General features: G+C 41.4%; 2 protein-coding genes and 1 non-coding gene across 6 annotated transcripts in view; all 3 read right to left on the bottom strand.

The window, feature by feature from the left end:
- Nucleotides 1-18,198, bottom strand: part of RC3H2 (ring finger and CCCH-type domains 2) — a 44,290-nt gene extending 26,092 nt beyond the window's left edge. For 2 of the 3 annotated variants that reach the window (XM_024211135.2, XM_024211138.2), the window contains exons 1-9: nt 18,069-18,198; nt 11,098-11,367; nt 10,065-10,361; nt 8,253-8,370; nt 6,879-7,112; nt 5,716-5,891; nt 2,823-3,023; nt 2,259-2,391; nt 1,887-2,005 (exon numbers count right to left, since the gene is read on the bottom strand). In XM_024211135.2, the coding sequence (XP_024066903.2) occupies nt 1,887-2,005; nt 2,259-2,391; nt 2,823-3,023; nt 5,716-5,891; nt 6,879-7,112; nt 8,253-8,370; nt 10,065-10,295 (1,212 nt within the window). In that variant the 5' untranslated portion in view covers nt 10,296-10,361; nt 11,098-11,367; nt 18,069-18,198. The remainder of the gene's footprint in view (nt 1-1,886; nt 2,006-2,258; nt 2,392-2,822; nt 3,024-5,715; nt 5,892-6,878; nt 7,113-8,252; nt 8,371-10,064; nt 10,362-11,097; nt 11,368-18,068) is intronic. The other variant, XM_024211136.2, reaches the window with a different exon arrangement.
- LOC112114436 lies at nt 2,492-2,607 on the bottom strand. The gene has a single exon (XR_002908738.1). It is a non-coding gene; the product is annotated as a small nucleolar RNA SNORD90 (small nucleolar RNA).
- Nucleotides 18,199-19,388: 1,190 nt separating the features above from the next.
- Nucleotides 19,389-24,341, bottom strand: ZBTB6 (zinc finger and BTB domain containing 6). 2 transcript variants are annotated; one of them, XM_024211162.2, is made up of 2 exons: nt 24,267-24,341; nt 19,389-23,696 (listed from the first exon to the last, which is right to left on the bottom strand). In XM_024211162.2, exon 2 carries the CDS (start codon nt 23,685-23,687, stop codon nt 22,404-22,406), a length of 1,284 nt encoding a protein of 427 aa, XP_024066930.2. In that variant the 5' UTR covers nt 23,688-23,696; nt 24,267-24,341; the 3' UTR covers nt 19,389-22,403. The 2 variants fall into 2 exon arrangements, with proteins under 2 accessions (XP_024066930.2, XP_024066931.2); XM_024211163.2 differs by lacking the exon at nt 24,267-24,341 and adding an exon at nt 24,134-24,210.
- Nucleotides 24,342-25,433: the final 1,092 nt, after the last annotated feature.

A 25,433-nucleotide genomic window follows, 5' to 3' on the forward strand; every position in this document is an offset into this window, starting at 1 on the left:
GTATGCCAGGAAGTGTGCTGCTCAGAGCTTCAGGAATGAAGGCAAGCAAATAATTAAGTGCTCAGTCCTAAAAGCCAACCCAAAAGTTCGACAGGTCCAGCCAAATTTAAGCCTAATTGCGATCGATAATATTAGGTTTTGGTTTAGTTTTTAAAAAGTTTTAGATCCAACAATCCTTAAACTCAACAGCAGTGAGGTCAATCTTTCCATCCAACAAACTGGCCAGCTCTTCACCAGGAGGGGCATATCCCTGAACCAGCAATTCACAGCTCTGAGCTCTAGCCTGAAAGCAGGCAAAAAGACCCATGGTCAGATCTGTAGATCTTAATATACTGAAGAACACACTGGTGGACCAGTACATTTTTCCAGCATTGATTGTGAACCAGTGATTAGAAAGAAAAGACCCCTAATGTCAGCTTTCTCACAGGTCACACGGAGACAGCCCCCTGAGAAAGCAGCAGCTAGCACAATGCCCACAGCGAGTCCCGACCAAACCCGCTAGAAGTGTCACTAGAAAGGAAATTGATGGATACATGTATCTTGGTGTCAGAAAGCAAAATGTTCTGAGAAAAATTTCTTGTGCTCTTTAGTCAAATGAGCTGCACTATTTTCTCATCTGTCCAGGGAATCTAGCATTAAGTAAGGTTGAGAAATAATCAATTCACATTTTTTACGTAGCACAGACAGAATAACTGCCAGACATCAGGGAGGGAAAGACAATGTAAATCTGGAAGAATGGCAAAGTTTAAGTTAGAAAACGTTGAAATGCAAAAAGGCAGTGATCAGCACTTATGGTCTACCTTGTTAAGATTTGGCAGCTATTTGTTACTTATATACAAAGGTTCTTTGTGTGATTTACCTGAAATAGGGTTCTTATGATTGGGTTATACAGAAATCCTTGATCCTGACTCACGGTATAGTTTTAGATGGAGGGGAGAGTTTTGAATAGATGGCGATTACTTAAGAAGCTACGTGCTTGGTTTGGGTGGTTGTAGAAGATCACAGAAGAGATACAGGAGGATTTGCATGCTGATAGTCGAACACAACCAATTGGGCTAAAAAGATATATTTATAAAAAGATTGCATAATGAGCCCATTACAAGTAAATTGTATCACCTATGTACGGTGGACACACCTTGACTATGGAGTTCTTATAATTTTAATATTTCTTGTATGTTTTTTCTTCGTTTGTTTAAAAAGATACCAGAATAACAATTGTCTTGATTAAGCAAGACAAGAAACCTCATTGAGCAAGTATTGAGCTAACTAATGTGGCACAACTGGGGTCTGAAAGGTTAAAATACTCCCAGTATAGCTTTATATTACACATAACAGATAAAATTCACTAAGAGATTTAAATCAAGTGTTCCTTGTGGGTATACTTTACTGACTACAGACATCGTGTGCAGGGAGTCTAAATTTGTTAGTCTCTAAGGTGCCACAAGTACTCCTGTTCTTTTTACTCTAAAGCTGACATCACATAAGTTTGGCTTGTTTTAATATGCAAGTCAGTCAGTCAATCAGAAGAGGTCCTAATGCATTCTTTTTAGAACCCTAAGGGTTCTACCCAAGTCTATCCTTAAAGTAGTGTATTAATAAATAGATACTATTTTTCCTACAAAAGGAAAATTGATTAATACCATAGAGAATCCAATCCAATGTCTATTTTTAATTGGCTAGAAGGGATCTTAGTGAATGGCATTAGATACTCCCTGCTCAGGGAACATGGGCCTGGGATATTAATCCTACTTTATTTCATGGCAATGGAAAGCCTGACTAGGCTACAAATGTTTTAAATCAACATTAATTTTGCAAAATAAGTTAAGACCTTTTGTTAAAGCATCACAGAACACTCAGAAATACAGGTGGTAATTAAATATAGTCACCTGTGGTGTTTCATGACCTTTTCTACTATAGTTCTGAATAAAGTCCACTAGCCCATGTACCACAGTCTTCACCGCCACCATTGCATTTTCCAGCTGCTCCCATGTTGGAGAAGTTGCATCTACAATTGATAAATTTAAAGCACGTTTTAACAATAATTCCAATATCATCTTAAATGAGACAACTTTTATATTACACCAGAAACACCCAATACAAGGATTAAGAGGAAACAATCTTGAACAGCAGCTTAAAAACATCAATTGATGGGAACGGTTTAGAGCAGAAACAGAATGTATTGCCAGTATAGTTATATTTTTCATAAAAAGGAAATGGAAAAAAAGGTTTTTTTACATTTATCAGCACCATTCACATACCTGGATTAGGATCTATGTTTGCCAGAAGCTCTAAATGAGGCCTAAGTCTGTTTAAGTTTGCTGGATCACCTGTACGTTGCAAGACAATTGTCAACTCCTGTACACTTTTTGCAAATGATTCTGGAGACTGGAGCTGAAAATAAAAGTGACATTAATGCTCTTCATTCTATAAACTGGACATTTAAACAGAAAAAGTATTCTCATTTTCTTTCAAGAGAGATGGGCTCCAAAATGAGATAGGTAGTGTCTTCAGCTTGCATATAGTAATTATCAGTGGTGAGAGATTACAATTCTCAGCTCAGAATCTGCCCTATGAAGCTTCATCATAAGACACAAAACTAGAATAAGTGATTTTTTTTTTTGCACTGCTTCTCTGTGACCTTTGTAAACACTAAACATTCTGAAAAGGGCTTTGTACATAAAGATTACGTATGAAAAAACAGCTATCCTAGTTTCTAGTCATGTTAAAATTAGAGGTTATAGTTTAAAAACTGCTTCAGCATTATACCCTTTAACTGTTAAATCTAACAAGAAAAGGACATTAAATCTATCCCATTGACAAACCTTGTCAATAATGGATTGCATGTGTGACTTATGTGCCAGGTCACCATAAAGGAGGGAAGACCATTGTTCGGGTGATATTCGAAGTCCTGCTTCCATGGCAATGTGGACAATTTGGGCATCATGTTCCCGCCGCAAAGCCTCATAACTCCGAAATTCCTCTTTAAGCTGCATCAGAGAAGAATCTTCATCCCTTTTGGTGACCTAAAAACAAGAATTCAATAATGCTTAGAAACTTCATATTTCTTTAATTACAGCAGAGTCGATCAGAGTCCAGCTGATGTATAAACAAGTGTGCCGTGGTTTATAGCAGTGGTTCTCAACCAGGGGTCCAGGGCCCCCTAGGGGGCCACGAGCAGTTTCAGAGGGTCCTCCAAGCACGGTCAGCATTAGACTCACTGTGGCCCAGGGCAGAAAGCCAAAGCCCCACTGCAGTTACTGTGGCACAGGTGGGCCATGGAGATTTTATAGCATGTTGGGGGGGCCTCAGAGAGAAAAAGGTTGAGAACCCTTTGTATAGATAATCAACATTTAGTTCTTTCAAATATTCATCCCCCTGCAGGGTACTAGAATTACTGCGGGCTAGCCAGATAATCCAGTGTTGTATAGATAGTCATTATGAGGACATGACATCAAGTCCAATCACTTCAACTAAGGCAGAAATTGGATTTGCTTAAGTCTTTGAAGATATGATGTGGTTTGCAGGATATACAGCTATAGGATTAGACCTTCAGTTCCACTATCATTTCGATATATCCAATGTTAAAAGACAATTCAAAGAGAAACAGGCAAAATTCAGAATTTAATTGGTAAATGGGGGGGGAAGGGGAGGGGAAAGGATGATCAAAAAGTTGCAGCGCACTCTATAATTTAGAGTATACCTTACAGAAAGACAATTAGTATCAGTACAGTATTAACAAAAATACCTGGCTCTTACACACACCTTTCATCTGAGGATCACAGTTAACTTTATATACATATTAAATCTCACAAATATACTTTTGGTATAGTCAGTATTATCCCATTTTATTGATAGATAAACTGAGACACAGTAAAGCAAAATATCTTGGTTCAAGGTCACTAATTGCATCAGTGACACAGGCAAGAATAGAACCCACAAGTTCTGGCTCCTAGTCCTTTAACTCATGTGCAACGCTGCATCTTTATAAAAAGAAAAGTACAGTAAAGATGTGATACACATTTTATTATGATTATCCAGAAAAACATCCCACAAATCTTATTTTGGGGAAAAAGGTGTTGTTGCTAATGGGTCACAAATCAAATTACTGCTTACATTATGTGTATATCAAGTATACGCTAGGCCTTCTATCAGAAATCATATGTTGAAATAAAAATTTAACCATCTTCCCATGTCATCGAACATAAGAGCTTTTGTATCAAATATTGATATTCTATCAAAGATGTCCAGAACAAACTACTGTCTTTGTCAGCTGACATTATTTTATTGCCTTTCTGGGCCAATTAATTTCTTAATGATCGTGCTCTACATTACCATACAGGAAGGAAGAGTTCACTTCCTACTCCTGATCTCTTATTCTTCAGAGACGAAGAGTTGGGAGCATTCAGTGGAAAAAGAGGCATGGTATAATAATTGAGAGGTTTAAACATTTCATGTCCATTTTATAATGGATGCATCAGTACTGAATGCATTAGAACTCACTCTCCATATATTTCAATCTCACCATCTCTGTGTATGCAGAGGCTATAGTTAGTGGGATTAGATCAGGGGTAGGCAACCTTTCAGAAGTGGTGTGCCGAGTCTTCATTTATTCACTCTAATTTAAGGTTTCATTTACCAGTAATACATTTTAACGTTTTTAGAAGGGCTCTTTCTATAAGTCTATAATATAGAACTAAACTATTGTTGTACATAAAGTAAACAAGGTTTTAAAAATGTTTAAGAAGCTTTAATTTAATTTTAAATGAAATGCAGAGCCCCTCGGACCGGTGGCCAGGACCCGGGCAGTGTGAGTGCCACTGAAAATCGGGGGGGGGTTCAGGGCAGAGGGCTTGGGGTGCGGGGGGATGTGGGGGGTTCAGGGCAGAGGGCTGGGGGTGCAGGGCAGAAGGCTGGGGGTGTGGGGGGGTTCAGGGCAGAGGGCTGAGTGTGTGTTGGGGTGGGGGGGGTTCAGGGCAGAGGGCTGGGGGGTGTGAGGGTGCAGGGCAGAAGGCTGGGTGTGTGTTAGGGTGGGGGGGTGCAGGGCAGAAGGCTGGGGTGCTCGGCTCATGGGGGTGCTCCCAGCCCCCTGCCCTGAGCGGCTCAAGGCAGGGGGCTGGAAGGGATATGCCCTGTTCCACCCCCTTCCCCCAGGCTCCAACCCTACCTCTCTCTGCCTGCTCTACGGAGCTGTGTGCACGCTGCCGCTCTTTCCCCTCCCCCTCGCTAGGGCCATCAGCTGATTGGCGCAGGGATGGAGAGAAGGAGGGGCAGGAAAGCACTGTTGGGGGAAGAAGCGGGGGATGGGGGAAGCTTGGCTGCTGCAGAACCAAGCTTCTGCCTCCTGCCCCCGCAGGGGAGAGCGGTGGGCGGGGAGGCTGAGTGGGGCTGGGGGCCGGGACCGCGGCAGGGAGCTGCGTGCCACTCAAAATCGGCTCGCGTGCCGTGTTTGGCACACGTGCCGTAGGTTGCCGACCCCTGGATTAGATGATTAATTGGTTTTAGATCACTTCTTGATGCTTCATTGTATCTTTAGATTGGGTAAAATCTGAATTTGAGTAGCATGTTGCAGGTGAAATATATTCATGCCATATTGTTCCTCAGAACTATATGCTAAAAACATTGCTGATGTATCAAACAGTTTTTAAAAAATAAAACTGGTATTAAGTTGCAAAAAATAAAAAGCAAGTTTTCATTTTAAATTATCCAATCTTTTACCTTAAAGCATGATGCTCGATACAGTAGTTGCACAACATGACCAATGCTTGTTTTTGATGCCTGAGGAAATCTTGGTTCTAGTCTTTGCACAACAAAAAGTACCAAAACTTTTCTTGAGAGCGCAGAGCCATCTTCAAGTGCCAGTAACACAAGTTTCAAAGCCTCTTCTTGCATAGCTTTAAACAGATGTAAAAAAAAAAAAGAAATAGTCATAAGAAAAGTAAGACTACCACATATTAACAGTGTACACAGGAACATTTGGTTTGAGAGTTCTTGTCCACAATATATCTTAACTATTTTTAGTCCAACAAAACAACCATAGCAAAACACAGTCAGTGAAAACTTGCCCCATTTTAAGAAATCTGCTAGTCCAGATATGAAGCAGTACGCAGAAATGCTTGAAATGCAGTAAGTGGTTCCAGTTAAAAGGAGACAGAATGATTCAGGGCTCCCTGTTTTCAATAATATTGGTGCTTTTTAACTTTTGGTTTTACATTGCAGTCTCAACATTCAGCCTTTGCCATTTCATATAGCTTGCCAATTTTATACTAGGAAGCTGCATGAAATCTAGCGGTAGGAATGGCACAGGAATATTAGAACTACCCATCAGAATTACAAGTTCATTGCATTGCCAACTTAAACAGAATCTTCTGATGAACCCTGCACTCAATTTGGCATCGATTTACTGGTAACAGCTGGTTTATATCAAAGAGTCCAAAGCCATAAATTATAACTTAACTGCTTGTAGCACAGTATTACCATGCAACCTGGGCTGGTGGTTTTGGACTCTATGACTTAAGATATAGGCACAAACATATCTGAATGAGAAACCTTGTGCCTATGCACTAATCATAGTGCTCAGTACTATCAGCATGTTACATAATAATACTGGGCTACAGACAATAAGGAAAATACATCTATTTATAATGGGCTGAGATTTGTGGAACATTTCCCTGCAGTATCTAGGGATAGACCATAATAAAACCAAGAGTTATACTGGTTAGAATAACCAACCTTCTCTCCCTCCCCCTCCCCCCCAGCTCTTTCCCATAAACCTGGAAAACAAGAGCACATCTACCTCCAAACTGCAATGACAAGACTCCCAAGAAATGTTCTTCCTGGGAAGAAAAGAAACAGCCAGATCCATTCTGCAAGAGTCCTACCTGGCCCTAGAAACTGGCATCCTCGTGCCCTGACAGCAGCCCAGAGATTGGCAGACAGTTGCTGAGGGTTCTGGTGCTGTAAAATCAGTTCTGTTACAGTTCTTTCACCAAGTGAACGTGCTGCCCGCAGGGCTCTAACACGACCCTCCTCCTCCACTAGCTGACAATTCACCAGCGTCACCAGTTTCCTTTGCATTGGACGGCTCAGGGCACTCTGATTCAAACTAGCAACTCCTTTAAAGAAAGAGGTAAATGGTCAACTAAGTCTTAATAAGAAGACAGATTGATCAACTAAGTGAAAGGCAAACAACCATTTCTAGTATAGGCTTAAGTCACAGAACAATGCCATATCCCACCATGAACACTTTTAGCCTAAGAGGCCACTCATCATCACAACATTGATCCAACAGTACTGATCCTTGCTGTTGAAGCATCTCCCACTCAGCCCCCCACTGCTTATCAAGATCTGTACTAAATTGGTCTATTTTTACTCTATGCTCCTTTTCTGTGCCATGTTTGACATCACCATGCCATTTTTAGGTTTTATCTAGGATCCCCACCTCACTTTTGGAGCGTATAACACTTCGGGCAGCTTTCAACATGGACTACAGAACCTTCCTCAGTTCCCTGCAGATCACCATAAAGGCTTTCTGGCACTTCTCTGTTTCAGTCCATCCCTTGTCACTACAATCATACATGGATAGCTGACTAATAAAGGAATTTAAATTAAAATCTTACATCTAACTATGTCAAACCAAACCATCCTGTCTAGCTTAAAGAGAGTTTGGGTTCCTTTCCTATGCTTAGGTGGGAACATTATTAAATGAAAAGCAATATTAGTTACCCACAAAAGCAAAAACAATATAGCTGCTAGACCAGGGGTCGGCAGCCTTTCAGAAGTGGTGTGCCGAGTCTTCATTTATTCACTCTAATTTAAGGTTTCATTTGCCAGTAATACATTTTAACGTTTTTAGAAGGGCTCTTTCTATAAGTCTATAATATATAACTAAACTATTGTTGTATATAAAGTAAACAAGGTTTTTAAAATGTTTAAGAAGCTTCATTTAAAATTAAATTAAAATGCAGAGCCCCTTGGACCGGTGGCCAGGACCCGGGCAGTGTGAGTGCCACTGAAAATCAGCTTGGGTGCAGCCTTCAGCACGCATGCCATAGGTTGCCTACCCCTGTACTAGACTGTTATTTACCAAGCACCATAGATGTGCATGAACCAATAAAGATATAAAGGAAAAGTTACCAGAAAGATAGTTGTTCTAACTGGTTTCAGGCTGTGAAGTGATAGCACTGAGAACGTACTTCTGTTAAGAGTAAGCTTGTCTGATATACCAAGAATTGCAGAGTTTTAAGACAACTTACCTTTTCCTCCACTTAGTGGCTTTAAGTAGAGTGCCAAATCCTCAACACATTTCTTTGCTACCTCATAATGTTTGTTCTCTCCTAGGTTACTTAACTTTACTGTCTGATGATCTGGTACCTACAAAAATTGCAAAGGAAAGAAAAGGGAGTTGTAGCCAGTGTACATAATCTTTCACAGGACCTGCCTTACTCACCTTAACACGGTATGAGCATCATTATTGCTAATTATATAACACCATAGATCTCTCATAGATAACACTGCTCTTCACAAAGAAATGAAAGACAGGTTCAACCCCAAGGTGTCTGGAATGTAATAATCATAATACAGGAAGGGATTATAGAGGAGGATGGTTATGGTGATGAAAAATTATGATATTGTTACAGCACATTTCTTGCAGTGTTTTTGGGTTGACACTTTAAAATTTAGAGATTAAGGAGGAAAACAGGGCAGGAGGGGAGGACTGTGATGGAAGACCAGCTGAAAGACCTAACCTCTGAAAGGTTATTTGAAAGGTAAGGTGCATGGTACACAGGGCCTGGGAGGATGATCAATGCATAGAGGCAGCATGAGAAGAAGTGCAGAGTTGCTTGCAGGAGACCAAGGAAGTGACCAGATGCAATTAACTGGCCAAGAGCAGAACACGAAAAGGTGAGCAAGGAGAAATTAGAGATAGAAATGTAGCCAAGCACAGCATACAGTCCTTGAAGGGAAGAATGGGGAGTCTGAACTTGGTGCATGACTCACCGTGGGCATGATCTGGTCAGAGTGGCAGAAAACAAAGGGGATTTTAGTTACAATGTACTGTGAGAAGTCGGGCAGTCAGAGGAAGTGAGATTGCAATAGGCAGACAAGGTGACTATTACAAACACTATATTAGCAATAGAGAATGAAAGAAGTATATGGAGTTGAGAAGGGAAAACAAACTAGTGCATGACACTATGTTCCATAACCTACACAATGATTTTTTTAATATACACATTGTCGTCACATCTGTCTGGATGACAAATTAAAATAAGCAACGCACGAAGCAGCTCACAATAAAATACATCCTCTGCAGGTAGCACCCCAATTCTTTTCAAGAATTATTCACTTGAAAAAGATAAAACACAATTTGAAAACACGTGAAAGGGCACAAGAGACACAGATTATTTACTTATAAGTTTCCTCACGTGCGATGCTGACTTTATCAACATTCCTGTGCCACCACTATGAGGCATTGGAGGGAAAAATTTCTAATTCAATTAGTAGATGAGACACTCTCTCAAGTGCAACCTAAACGCCATCATGGGTGCTTCAAAAGAATGGATGTCTGAACCTGGGTTCAGAGGTCAGATTCTTTTCAATGTAAGAAGTAACATGAGGTTTTGACTCAACTAGTTCCCAATGAGAAGGATGAATGAGTGTAATCTGCAGATTAATTTTTCTAATGACACTTCTGATTGTCCTCTAGGTCCAGGAGGCATTTATCTACAAGCTCCCACAGCTGTACACCCAGCCATATTGGAAGACGCTCTTAAAATCATTTTACAGACATATTCTGTCCAGAACTGCGGCACATTACAGGATCACGGTTATAACAGAGTCCTGTCTACACAAGACGACGTAATATTGTTTTAGTGGTGACAAGGGACAGCTGTCTGGTAACCTGGTCCCTTGTTGTGATTGTCTTTGTAGGGTACATAGGCCTTCAGATGCTATAAAGATCAGACCTTTTCTTTTCCTTGATTGGAACAGCGAGGATGTATTCCTGCTGCAAGGGTAAAATGTAAATGGTAATGTCGGGAAAAAGTAAATAGCTCCTTAAGTCATACCTGGGCTCCAACTAACTGGAGAAGTGCAAAGTTTACTGGAAGCACATCGATGTCTGTGTTGATGGCAGTCTGGTCGAAAGGACATGCTTTGCGATGAAGCTTGTTCAGGCAGGTCTTACAGACAGTGTGTGAGCAACCTAAGCTGATGGGCTTGTGCACATTCTCATCAAACTCATTGTAGCAGATTGGACAGGACAGAAACTCCGTCCACTGAGCTGCCTGCACAGGCATTGTGGAAGTTGGACGCTTGTTTAGCAGACTAGAAGACCATTATTTCACTGTCCCGTATTTTGGCAGCTGTAAAGTGAATGAACACAGGATGTACGGTAGTTTCTACACAACATTTTGCAGTCATTTACAATTAGTATTTAAAAAGCAAAATTTTACCATTTTATGAAATAAAACCAAAAAACTTATGTTGAAATCCCCATATAATGAATCCACCCCCCCTCCCCCGTTATCTCAATCTATAGTAACAGTTCAATAATCCCATCACGTTCTGCTAGCTAGTGTACACTAATCCAGGTTGTGAGCCTATCTTCAGTAAATGTCATCAGTGTTTCTTGTATACTCATGGAATTCAAACACTTTAGGGAAAAATATTGGTTGACACATGAAAGGTTAAAGGCAGAACCTCAGATACAAATCAAGTTCACAATTTTCAAAAACTAACACCACTCCCTGATAATGGAAGGGTGGTGGGAAGTCAAAGAAATATTATATTTGTTTTACTATCATATAAAGTGGAGTGCAAGATGATCACAGACGTTTCATCCTACTGATCTTGTTCAAATTTAAACAGGTGTCAGGATAAACATCGCTTTATAGAAATACAATCCATTATATGCTTAAATTTTTTGTTTTTTTTAAAAGTACTAAAAAATATTTATTGCTGGAATGGGAGAGTAATTCTGTGCTCACATCACCTCCCTTATAACAGCCCATCAGAGGACTGCTTCCGGGGGCATACATTTCTCTATTTGCATTTTACACATTCGCTACCTCATAGTCATAACAGTGAAATTCCACGTACGTAAGTCTGTGGCAGAAAGATCTCTGCTGTACTGGAAATCCAGGTATTTGGGGGCAATTACACAGTTGATACTTTGTTCACACAATTGTTTGCAGAGCATAGCACTGTAGCTGGTTCCACAACAAGGAAAGGTACAAATATAGAGACCAAATTACAATATGGAAATATCACCAAAACGCCATATAGATCCAACAAGCAACAACTTCAGTTTATTATAAGCAGGTCTTTCCTTTGAAACATCTCACTTTGTGCAGAGGTTCCATGTAAATCCTATGTAGAAATATGTTTGAAGGGAAAAGGGAAAATTTACTCATATATTCTGAAAGACACATCCCATCTGACATAATCTAAAATTAATAAAAAGAAAACAAGCCTAAATATTTAAAGACTACTCCAGCTAAGAACTTCAGCTAAACTATTTAAATTCAAGCCTTCAATGCTGACAATATCAAACTTGTAGGTGCTTGTAAAGGTTAAAGCTAAACAGCCACACCCATAACTACTCTGCAATAATTTACCTGGTGGCTTTGATCTTACCAAAAACCTAGAAACCAGATGGTTTGCGCAAGTGCTATTAATTAACCTGTCCAATTAGCACTTTTCCTTTTAAAAATACAGATGAACTCACATTACTCCCTACACTGCTATATTTATAAAGCGTTAAAGGCTCAATACTATATTTTCTTTTCCAAAAATGGAAATAAGGTAATGTTATTGTTTTGAGGAAGCCAACAGTTCCCCCGTCCCATCTGAATTCAACAACTTTTCATTTTGAATCAATTGTTGGCTGTTCTACAGTTCAGTTAGTGATGTTAGTATATGTTGGACCACTAAAATACTTATTAGAACACTGCATAAGACTTGAAAAGTAGATTTTATTTTAATTATGACCATCTGTTTAGAAATTCAATTTAGCACTGAGCATCCAATGCTCTTTAAGCAACAGGATACTTGTACAAGATGTTCTAATTTCAATGAGTTTTTCAACATCATTTGGGAATTACTTTTTTCTAATTTTTGTATAACATATAAGACAATGCAGAAATTAAACTTTGAACTCATCCCACTGACGCTAAATGTGGATCCAATTTCTTCAATACTAAGTGAGCATAGTCACACAGTAAAGTGTGTTTTAACCCTACTATAAAGCACACACTTTACTAGGGAGGGACACAGACAACTTTTTTAGGCAAAACACTGCATACCTGTAAGGGTTATTATTGTTACATGCATCTTCAGACATGGATGTTCAAAAGTACAATAAGCAACAGTGAACAAAATTCTAAAAGCATCCTGATTTCTCTATGAATTTAAATGTATAATGCCATTTAGTCCCCCTCAACCCTTGAGTATCCAATGGTAGGAAAACAAAAATGCAATTGTAGAGAAAGGATCTATCTACTCTAGATGTTTTCCTTAAGACTTCCCATCCTTGCTACCACAAGTTCTGATATACTACTGCTAATGCCAGTGAAGACTGGTTGCTGGTGACCAATAGCATTTTCATCTCTGTCAAGTTAGACAACACAGGTAACATATTCTAAATCTCCACCATTGCTGTCATGAGTAGCAAGTGGGAAATTTTAAGAAGTTTAGTATACATACAACCTAGGTATTAGCATGACACAAGTCTCCATTCCCACGTCCCTCATTAACAGATTCAAAGGACAGTAATCTTTATTCAGAGAGCATATATATGCTTAGCTCCACAATTAATTCAGAAACTTGCACGTAACAGTAGCAGCTCATTTTCCAGGCTTTTAAATAAGGGCTAGTCACACTAGAATCACTACAGTGGCACAGCTGTCCCAATGTAGCTGCACCGCTGTAGTGCTGCTACTGCAGACGCTCTACACCGATGGGAGAGCGCTTTCCTGTCGGCATAATTACTCTACCTCCCCAAGCGGCGGTCACTATGTCGGCAGGAGAGTTTCTCCAGCCAACATAGCGCTGTCCACATTGGTGCTTAGGTCGGTGTAACTTACATTGCTCAGGGAGTGGCTTTTCCACACTCCTGAGCGATTTAAGTTATACGAAGTAAGTGATAGTGTGTACAAGCGAAGAGTCATTTTCCTGATCTGTGCTGGAACGTAATGTAAACAAAACATTAATTCCTCAAAGAGTATACCAGCAGCTTTTAAGACCTTATTTTGAATATTTAATCATCATAAATGAGGATCCTATTGAGCGTGTGTTGACCTTCAGATTTCTTGTCAGGGAGGAATCTAATTAAATCAGCAAGAGCTGGGGAAAGTTCTCAACTCCTAAAACTTCAAGCAGCCATATTCAGAGGAAGCCTTCAGTACTGTTTCACGCATGCCAACTATTCTGATAGTTTTGCTCTCCAGTATCTTCAAAAAGGATTCTAACTAAAGTCTACTAATTATCTAGTCAGTTTCTTAAAAAAGTATAAAGAAATTTTTGTACAGACCCGTTTTTTCTGACAAGGAACATATTTAGGGATGTTCTGTTGAAAAACAAATTGCTCTAATAATCTAAAAATTGAACAAAATTAAAAAAAAAAGTGCCCTACCAAAAATCATTCTGACAAGAACTGTCAACCTAAAAATCTAGTTTCTTTTAAGAGACGAACTGAAAGTATTTTCAGGTGCTACCATTACCCTGGTCTTGCGTCTGATGAAGTGGGCATTCACCCACGAAAGCTTATGCTGCAATACTTCTGTTAGTCTTAAAGGTGCCACAGGACCCTCTGTTGCTCATTACCCTGGAGTTGTCCTGATCTTTCTGTGTGAAAAACCCACAAACATGATATAGAAAATGACTAAGCACAAAGTGCTGTCAAATACAGAAAGTAAACAAACGAGTACTTTTTTTATTGTTAACAATAGTAGGTAAAAATATTCAGAAAAATGTGATTTTTCAGCTATCTTATTAAGAGCAGCATCTTAGATTACTAAACCTGAAGATTTTAGAAGTCTAAATATACTGTTTGCTATTTATTATGTAACTATTGCATTAAGGACAGACTAGTTCAGATAAATCAAGTTTCACTTTCTGCTTCTGCTGAAGGAGCAAAATGCTGTTGAGTTTGAGTTCATGACCCTGCAAGGGAATGTTTAAATTTTCCTATCAGCCACAATTAGTGAACTTGACTTTCCTTCAAACATTAGTTTTTTTTAAACTTTATAATTTGTGAAGCGGATTCACAATGGAATGATACGGTATATGGGGCTCATATTTTAAACCAATTCTGGTATGCTTACTGGATCCTGTAACCTTCCTTATGGGCTTGATTCAAAACCCACTGAAGTCAATTAACTAAAGTGAATTTTCGATCCAGCCCAATTTTTAATTCTACTATTAAGCACTTTGAACTATTAAGGACTGAGTGCATTAGGCATTAAAAATAACAACATGGATTTAGTTCTAATATTAAACAATCTTACTATGATTTTAACCATGCTACTGAGGCTGAGGTGTTCTTTACATAGTAGCTAGTTGCAGACAACATAGGATTTTAAAATGGGCAAATTTCAAGGCATCCATTGCAATTTTCCATTTGTGCAAGCAGATTAATCACTTGTTTGGACTATAATGAGTAGGTTTGTCAAGCCTTCCTTCTGAAGTTACTTAAAGTTGAAAGCATCTTGTCTAGCTCAGTAACTTATTGTCCATGTTATCAAATTATTAGTATTAAATTACTTCCTAACAGGACTTTAGTCTTCCATTTATTACTCTAACAACCATCACATGCAGATGTAAGAAACTGGGTTCATATTAAAGACCCAGGAAGTGGAAGTGGGCAGTCCCAATAATAGCTTTGCATTTTTTAGCTCTGGTGACTCAAAGTGAAAATAAATTCTCTTTAGATAGAACAGACTTGTTTGTTTCTGCATATCGCATAATGTCCATCACATTTAAATCTTCTGAGAAACAGCCTAAATGTAAAGGGAGTTGTTCAATGACCAGTACAGGACAGTATTCCAAGATACTGTTCTGATCTGACTTTTTATTGGAAACCTGCATTTATCTCTGGGGAAAGCAGAAGAATCATACTGTAGGAAGAAACCTTTGTTTTATTTAGGAAACATCACATCAACCTACTGCAAAACAAGAAGCTACTTTTTTCATGGCTCCTCATATTATGGACTTGAGCTAATAATTTTTAAAAACCTGGCTTAGTCTTCTGTTCTGCTCTGCTCTAACACTTTCCCTAGATTTATTTATGCGTGTTTCTACGGTGATCATCACTATCATAACTTAGTATAAAATTGTCTACTTAGACTTTAGCCTTTGCCAAGCACCCATTGGAAGATTTGGAAACTGTAACACTGTTACTATTTTCCCAGTACCTAAAAAAGACTTTAAAAAACACATTTTTTTTAAGACTATTCGTTGAAACATGGCTATACTATGTAATGCACTAGTATAATATAATATAAAAATGACTCAGTGACTTCTAGATAAACATTACTGTTTACATATACAAGGTTTTTTTTGGCAAATGCCAGAGCTCTAGTCAGCCCAGGAGGTCAGTCAAGATGCTCTATTTCCTGTTCAAGCATCACCACAAGTAATAAGGATTCTGCATGTTAAGATGTTCCCTGAGTTATACATCTGTTTTCTGGAGGGTTTCAGGGGTGTAACTGAAAGCCGAACTTGGCCTTCCCACAAGCCTGATGAAAATCCATCTCCCATAGCTGTGTTTTCAGGACTAACAGGTCAAAATGGCAAAAATATTTGTCACTAAAATCAGTGAAGCTTATTTTGAATACCAAAAAAGTATGATTGTTGATTAAGAATGTGCTATTTTTATAGTTACTTTTCAGAGTAGACCTGCACTTAGAGGGTGCTTTTTTCTGTTATATATAAGGTTGAACAGAGGACCAAGGATCATGTGGGGCAGTTCTTTCTGTGTTTATCCTGAATCTTCTCCCATGCACCCCAGTTGCACCTTTTAAACCACCACTTTTACAAGTGAACAGCCCACACACTAACAAATTTCACAAATAACTTTTCAAGCAAGAGTTAGTAATTCCCTAAAGACTGACTTTCATGAAAGCAGAGGGCTTCTAGGAGTAGCATGAAGAAACCTTTTAGAATAGTAAAACTTGTACAAGGAGACAAGTTATGTTCAGTGGGATCCTCCATCCAACAAGAAAAGCAAAGACAGAGGTACTATTCACGTTCAGGTCATTAATAATTATAAGATTTTATGCAGCAAGCTACATTTTATTTATATCTAAAAGTTGATTTTCCAGAAAGCACGTTAGATATAAATATTTACATCCTCTGCCATAAGTCAGCCAAGTCAGAAAAGATCAATACTCAAGACCAAACAGAATTACACTTTAAGCAATCTCTAGTATTGCCATTAAGTTGACAGAATTTTATTTTTTGTATGGAGCTGTACTATTCCATACAAGATGGAAATGCTAATTACTACTACTACTTGTTGAAAAAGCTTGTTAATATTGAAGAATATTGTTCACATTAGATAAGAAAGGCATATAGATCTAGGGAAAGCATAGTTAATTACTAAGAATAAGAATGTAATGTTTAATGGAACAGTACAGCATGCCAACAGTATATGTTTTAAACTCTGAAATTTCCAGTGATGTCTTTTAAACAAAAAAAGACTGAAGGTCAAATTGAGATCTATCTGGGTCAAATGGTTACTTACAATTTCACTAGTATGTTCTCATTTAACATTCTATATCATCTGTTTTTCCTCTTAATGATAATTAATTACAATAATGTAGGTTTATTTTTCTAACCAATATGAAGAGGATAAATTGGGCTACAAAAATAGCCAAATTATGGCGGGACCCAACTTCTTCATCTAAACAACACATATGGCTCAAAAAAGACATCTAGATCTTGCTACCAGAATCTTTCCTGATATTGTGTGGACTTTGTCTTAATTTTAGCTTATTTCTAGGCATAAGCGTCTCCCCCTTTAACTCCTTTAATCCTTCCTACTAAATCAATACTCCTACCAACCAGTCATATTGCTGTTCTTCTCTAAACTTCCTCCAGACTCTTGTACTTAAAAGTCCTCAATTTTTCTACAGGAAGAGAAGAGGCAAGGTGAGCGTGCCTACTAAGCACCCTGCATCAAGCATAACCAGATGGAACCACCTCCAGGGCCTTGTCTACACTACTATTTTTCTTCAAGTTTCCCCACAGGTGCAGCTCCACAAGAGGAAGTAAGAGTGGAAATGCTCATGCAATCAGACCGACTCCCCCCCACACTAGAGGGCATGATGTCTAGCCCTCCGAGAGCAGGGTTAGTTGGCGGGGTGACTAAAAATCCCAGGGGTCTGTATATGTTAGTGGTCCCGCTGGTGGAGGTGCAACAGCAGAGGAGAATGCTAGTTTAGACACCGCCTCAGGTGGGCGCGTAGCCCCGTCCATGTCCCCCCGGAATCCGTGGCCTCTGCGTGCAGCCCAGCAGCGACAGTCGTGGCGGTGGTTTTGCAATGCAGACACCCGGCCCTCAGGAACGGTCCCCAAGCTCACCGCACAGGAGCCATCAAATGGCAGCTGGGAGTCTCCAGCAGCCTGGCCAGGAGCGGAGCCGGAGCCAGACCGAGGCAGGTGAAAGCCCCCCGGCCGCCAGTCGCACCACACACGGATCAACCACACACGGATCAACCACCACCCGGCAACGGGGCCCGCCGGGCGCACCCGCCGCTGGGCCCGGGGGGGGGGGGGGGGGGGGGCCCCCCCCGGGAGCGGGGGGGGGGGGGGGGGGGGGGGGGGCCCCCCCCCCCGGCGGGCGGCCCCCCCCCGGCGGAGGGGCCCGGCCTAGGAGACCCTCCGCCGCGGCGCTGCCGCAGGGCACCCGGGGGAAGGGAGGGGTGGGGCTGCTGCAGGAGCGCCCTGGCCCTCTCCCCCGAGGGAGCTACTCCGCCGGGCCCCCCCGCCGAGAGCCGGGCCCCCTCCCTCCGAGCCAGGCCCGGCCCCCGGCTCTCCCCGGCCAGGCGCCGCCCGCCGAGCGGCCCTACCTGCGAGGCGCGGCCGGGCCGGGAGCAGGAGGCGGCACCGGCCTCTCACACTCCATGGGGCGGGCAGCCCGGAGCGGCCCGGCGGTGGCAGCAGCGGGGGCCTCGGCGGCGCCTCCTCATCGCGGTGACAGACGGGAGCCCAGCCCCTCCGCCCCGCTACTCTCGCGAGAGCTGCCAGGATCACGTGAGAGGGGAGCCCCGGCTGGCACCGCCCCCTCGCGCGCATCACGTGACAGCGAGTCCCACTCCGGTTGGGTGAGTCGCAGCCCTAGTGCCTCGTGGGAGGCGATCTGGAGGGACTGGGAAACCATAGACATGACTGATGGAGCAGACAAGCCCCAGCTCTCCCCTTCAGGATGGAGTACCATGGAGGGGCTAAGTGGGAAAGGTCGCCTTTCCCCCGCCCCTGGGAGAGCATCACAGCCTTGATGGAGCAGCCAGGCCCACTCCTGCAGCAGGCTCGTGGGAGGAGTTCTCTCCCTGAGCATTTATAGCCCTAGACTCCACTGGCAGGGAACAGCCGGCCCAGGAGAAAGAATCTAGTTTATCCCATTACTTGGCCTTTAGAGAAGAAGGACCATGGTCCTTGCATGCAGGCTGTAGCCCTGCATCTGCTTAAAGCCTTTCTTGTATTAATACAGCTCAGGAGCAGAACTGAAGGCTGCAGCTAGAGGAATCATGAAGACTTTTGGTACAGATGCTGCACGTTGACCATGTTTGTTTACTGGGCTAGGGCCTTCTTTTCCTCCGCAGTAATAACCTGGTACAGAAACCAAAAGCGAAAGCAGTGTTACTGGAAAGAAAGAAGCCATGCCTGCTTTCTCTCCCCCCACAAAAAAAGAAGGCAGGCCTTTTGCACTGTATAACAATGAAGAGCTCTACGGGGTAGTTACTCTGTAAGTTGAAACGTCAATCAGGAACATCTCAGAAAAGGTCTGCAACAACCTCAATTTTTTGCTACATTCTTGCATCTATGCTTCTGGAGGCCTGTGATAATTAAGTAGGCCATTTCCAGGTGTAAAGAGCTATAATAAAGGTTGACGCAGTATAAATTCTGCATCTTTTGCTCAGATAAATCATTTATCGTATAGACTACCACAAAAGGTGATTCTATATGTATGTAACAAAGAGACTGTGGTTCCCAATATGACTAGCAATTGAGAGTGTGCTTAGAATATTGAGTCAGAAATAATTTCTGAAATAAATGGAGTTTCTTAACATAATATTCAATACTTTAAGGCAGTTTCAGACTCTCAATGACTTTCCTCAATGTTGTGTGTGTATATACAAACAATGCCTCTTATTTCCATTCCATTTTATTTATGTTATAAATAGAGCAAATGGTTACATTTAAAAAAATGGTACAAGGGGAGTTGTATGCATACATATGCCTGAGTCCAATTCTCTTTAACAAAATTCATCAAGTAAGAAATTCTAGCCACTGAAGAGGTACACACAGCTTCCTCTCAGATGTACATGCACTACAACAGCTGAACAAAAGTTACCAATCCTCACACAGAAGGTGCATATCAAGATCATAGCCTCTATTTCCCCTTTATCAGTTAGGGAAACAACATGAGTAACACACACCTAGATCAGGCAATGATTGTTTGAATTCATATTGCTGAGACTCATGCACTTGCCAGAAAGGCATTTTAGTTGAACAAACCCAAAGACAGCCAAACCAAGGCTCTATCTGCCCCACAACAGCACAATACATTTAACTTCTATACTACAATATTATAAAGGGTCCAATTTAAAAGGAGCATCAAGTTTTCCTTAATTTGTTAGTTTAATACAGTTCTCCAATATTTTCTGACATCTCCTAACATGTAAGGAACTGATTTTTAAAAAATGTGTGCAAATCTGCAGGCACAAATGAACAGTTAGATATAAACCTGTACATACACCCATGTTAACATTTGTTAATACAGTAATCAAGAATACCGAGTAAGAGTATGTTTTTGGAAGTCAGGTGAACAGTTAATGTTACCATTAACAAAATAAGACATTTACAAAACCAAAAATGAATCCTTTGCATTTGTTACTATGTGAGGGACCCTCACACCCACCACTAAATGCAAGGTCAACAAGACTGCAAACACAGATTAGTCAAAGAATACAAACCAAAACTAACAAAATGCCATAAAAAGCAATTAATCACAATTGTAAAACAGCCATGTTTCAAACTTAAAACTTGCAAAATTCATTATGCATCAGTGTCCAGCAAATAAGGAAACAAAACCCAAACCCTTAGTTTGGCAAATATAATTGTTATAGTTAAGAATGCGTGAACAATGTTGTCCAAATTATGTATATTGGATAAGAGCAGAGAGATGAAAGATATCTTATGCTTAAAGCACTAGACTGGGACTCAGGATATTGTTTCAGTTGGCCAGTTATGCCTTCCTTGGGCATATCATTTGGGTCCCATTCCTACAGAGACTTATATACATGCTTAACTTTACACACTGACTAGTCCACCAATTCACTTCAATAGGACTACTTCACACTATGTAAAATGAACTGAAGCATGTTCTTCATTAGTCTCTCTGTGCCTCAGTACCCCTGAGGGTACTGTAAAAATCTGTAAAATAGAGATAGCAGTACTTCCTATCACCCTCTAGCTTATCTATTTAGATTGCAAACCCTTTGAGGTAGGAATTATCTCTGATGTTCATGTGCAGTGCCTAGCATAATGGGATCCTGAACTCAGCTGAGACCTCTAGGCATTATAATAAGTGACTAGTACATCAGTTATTCAAAGCGTGATTCTATCAAGTGAAGAACCTATTACAAATTCATCTTGAAACAAAGGTAAAATGACTAAAGTATTAAACCTGCCAAAACTGGGTTTCCAGTAGAGAGCAGTCATCATACCAGTACAGTTGAACATTGCTATTATAGATGAATAATAGTAAGTTACACAGTATATATTGTGCACACAAACACCTAATTGGCTGGTGAGTAAAACCCAAAAGAGTGGCTTTTGTACTACAAGATATACAGGAGGTTAACTAAAGATATCCCTTTGCAATTGACATAAGATCAATGTGGAAATATATCCTTATGCGGTATAAATACACAAGAAAGAGCACTGTTTTTTCTAATTCAAGAGGATCTAGAATAAATGGCATTATTCCACTCCAATAACTATATATAGTCTTTATTTATAGCACATTAAATGGAAGAAATATATATGCCACTCAAGGACAGGCACAAGATAAAGAGTTTGAGTTATAGGGCAGTTTGATGCCTGCAGGTAAAACCATGAAATGTAACACATCTACCCAGGCACATACAATAGTGTTTTACAATATCGTACAATTAGAGACTGAAGAGTCCTCAGTGTCCAAACTGCTCCTTATACAGAAAGAACGTCTTTCAAATAGATATAGATTCCTAATATGTGACAGCTTGTAGCTCAGATTTTCACAGCAGCAGTACACATCTGAGATTTACAAAACTAAGACAAACATAAAATACAATCAGAAGACAAAGAATTAATTTAGGGTTTGATTACTAAAACAAGTGTACAACCAAACAATTTGTATCATTGAGAACAAAGCTGTCAGATTGTTAGAAAACTTTAGAACATGAATAAAATGAGACCCTATTAAGTTAAAAGTGAACTGAATAGTGTGTTTGTTTGTGCCTTTTACTGCTCCTCTATTTATAAAGACAATTTTAAAGCTTCATTAGAGTTTTCCTGTTTTTATTTTTTTAAAACTACAAACTTGAGATTCAGATACGATGAGTGTGGTAGAAAAATCTACATAGAATAGAATAGGCCCTGACTTCTTTCTACTAGAAGAGCCAACAATTTGGTGAACCGGGAAGGTGACCTCACCATAGACTGAAAGAAGAACTATCGGTCTTAGAACGCTCAATTGAGTAGGAATTATTGACTCCCTGAATAGGTATTGACATCCCCTTCCCCATGCTATTAAAGGTTGGGAAAGAAACAGTTCAGGTTTCAGCTCGTTGAGATATCAAGGGTCCTTCAAATAAGTACTGTCCTCTAATGGGAGGAGGAAGTGTGAAAGACAAGCACAAAGAGTTCTCTTTTAGAAGAAAAAGTTTTGCAGAGCTGTCTTTTATCTGTACCATGAGTACCTGTAAAGGAGCACAAATTTTGTTCCGATATTTTGCCATTTACCTTCAACTAGCAAACACTATCCAAACAATTGCACCAATACTAGGTTTCAATACAGTAAGCAAAATTAGATATTTATTTGCACTTGTCTCCCTTACATAAAGATTTGGTGAACACCTGGCATTTCACCACAACAGGATTTTAAATAGAGCACGTCTTTACATCTATCCAGAGATCCACTAATCATAGTCTATTTTGATTTGTGTAATTGTGTCAAGGTTTGGTTTGTCACCACCATTCCTTCCGTGAACTGAAGTCAAGTGCTTTTTTAGGGCAGATTTGTGTTTAAAGTCCATGTCACAACAATGGCATTTGTAAGGTCTGTCCCCACTGTGAATATTCAAGTGGTCCTGAAGTGTGCTTTTAGCAGTAAACGTCTTCAGACAAACCATGCACTGGAATGGGCGGATGCCCATGTGCCCTCGGATATGCCTATTGAGATTCTTCTTTTGTGTAAATGTTTTCCCACACTGTAAGCATAAGAAAAGTTTGTGCATTTTTAGGTGTCTCAGATAGTTTTCAAGGTGGACAAATCCTCGGGGACATTTAGGACACTGGTGCCGCCATGAATAACCAGAATCCTCCAGACTCTGAAACCCACTCACTACACTCGAGGTTCCTTCTGTATTGTCACTGACAAAGCCCTGAAAATGACTCCCAGGCACTTCTGTAATTCTACTCTCAACAGTAGAATTTATCAGTGAATGTTGTGTTTCTGGAAAATATAAACTTGTTTTAGAGGAAGTGCAAGGCTGTGGAAAATGATCATTTTCCACATTGGCTGTGCTCATGGAATCCATTCTGAAGATACAAATTTCATCATCTTTATATCCTATTTCAACTGTGGAAATCTCTGGAGTTTTCATGTCCTTTCTTTCCGATATTAAACTTTGCATTGCAGGTTGTAAGACATCCCCTTGCTCCCGTTTTACATTATATTCTACATTAACAGGGCTATCTTCAGAAATTTCAATTATTTCACAGTCTTTATCCAAATTGTCATCTTTATTTCTCAGCTCAGTGTCTGAGGAATGACATTTCTCTGTGTTCTGATTACTGTTCTCCATAGAAGCATCAATTTCCAGATATTTAGACAATGCTTCGGTACATTTCTCTACAATGTGGACCATCTGAAGGTAACTTGCAGCAATGAGATATTTCAAAAGCTCCTTCTTTTTAACTTCGAGAGCACCAGTATAACAAGACAATAGTAACTTTCTGCCAACCTCAGCACTCTGCAATATGGTGATTCGCATCTGTTTCGACTGATTGAGCAAAAACTGATCTCTCATAAATGTGGAGCAGGCAGCAAAAATCACCTTGTGTCCATGAAACTCAGTGTCATTGATATATATTGATACATCACAAAATAAATTCTGCTGTCTCAAGAGGTTCATCTTTTGCAACACAGCATCCCCTTGCTGTTCAAACTGGAAATGCAGCACATCTGAGTCAGTAGCCATGTTGACAACCTATTGGAAAACGCACAACCGAAACGTTACAATTCGAGTATATCATTCTGGATGCAGCTTTCGCTGTCTCAAACTTCCGATCTGATATTTACTGAATACAATTTCATCAGCAGTTTAAAGGTACCCACCGAGCCACTACATATACCGGTGCGGAATAGTGTTTACGCAGAGCATGGCTCGAAAGCTGACTTAGGGGCTTGCAACGGGCCTGGTTCTGTATTCCAGTCTAGACAGGGCTCCCCCATAAAACACTCATATCCAACCCTTACTCTCAGCACGGTGCCTACAAGAGCCCGTGGACACAAGTAGCATTAGCCAGGCTTAGCCACAGCTGGGTCTGAAAACTATTTAAAACGGTTAGGAGCCCTACGTCGCAGTGCTACCCTCGCAGCTGCACGACGCCACCCACCCAACGCAGCCCACCCCAGCCACCAGACCTTGCTGAGCTTCCTCCCTGCCCGAACCCGCAGGAGCCCCGCCCTCCCGAGCTGCTCCGGCTCTAGGCCCAAGTGAAGGCGGCTGGAGACACCGGAACCGGAACCTGAACCTCCCCCCTTCCGGGATTACCACCTTCTCCTTCCACGTTCCTCCGCCCCGAACCGGCTACGGCAGCCCTGAGAGCAAGCGCCACCCACCACAACCGATGAGCCGGAAGCACATTCCCAAGTCCCGCCCCCTCCCCCGGAAGAGACCTTTGTGGAGAGCTCTATCAGTCCCCTGCCCAATAGGACGAGACAGCAGCAGGGCTGCGGCTTCCGGGAGCCCGGAAGTGGTTCGGGCTGGAGGCGGATGTGTTTCCTTTCGGACTCCGCCGTGCCGGGGGCGACACGAGCCCCGGGGCGGAGTCATCGGGCCCCATCATCCCCCACGACGGGGACGGGGGCGCCGGGGGACGAGCCCCCCCCCCCCCAGCGGGAGACGTGTGTGTAGCGGGAGGGGGTGAGTCCCGCTCCCTTGCCAGGGACTACTGTAGCTGGAGGGTTTACGAACCCGGCCGGGATCCTCCCACATACCACAGCCCCATCACTTGCCCAGCTCAGGTGCGGTGGCTCCACCAGGCAAAAGCCAAGCGTCACAGCTGGTCAGGAAATCATCGGTGGGCACCCGCAACTTGAGGGTGACGGCTGCGTCTCCAGCCTGGCAGCCCTGCGGGCTGTGGTGGTATACTACATTCTACATGCCTGCAGCCAGCCGAGCCTCAGACCCATTCAAATGAAATTTGTGTAGAAATGGGCCATTTTGCTTATGGCTGAAAAACACATACAGGCAAGGGGCGTAGGAGGAAGTTTAGAATAAGCATTGGCATTGTTACAGTGCTTCCCAGCAGGTCTTCACTGCAGGGGGGGGTCGATTTAAGATACGCACATTCAGCTACGCGAATAGCGTAGCTGAATTCGATGTATCGGAGCCAACTTACCCCGCTGTAAGGACGGTGGCAAAATCGACCTCCGTGGCTCCCCGTCGGCGGCGCTTACTCCCACCTCCGCTGGTGGAGTAAGAGCGTCGATTCGGGGATCGATTGTCGCGTCCCGACGAGACGCGATAATTCGATCCCCGAGAGGTCGATTTCTACCCGCCGATTCAGGCGGGTAGTGTAGACCTAGCCTAAGGCTCTCACCGCATTGTACTAACAACAGATTTAGCTACAGGGAGCAAAGCAACAGATGAAAATGAAGCAGAAAGACGATCAATGAATTAGCCAAAGCCACAGAGCATACCAGAAGATAAGCTCAAGAA

Source organism: Terrapene carolina, unplaced genomic scaffold (assembly GCF_002925995.2).
Source record: "Terrapene carolina triunguis isolate 2854851 unplaced genomic scaffold, T_m_triunguis-2.0 Scaffold238, whole genome shotgun sequence".
In the NCBI taxonomy this organism is placed as follows: Eukaryota; Metazoa; Chordata; order Testudines; family Emydidae; genus Terrapene; species Terrapene triunguis.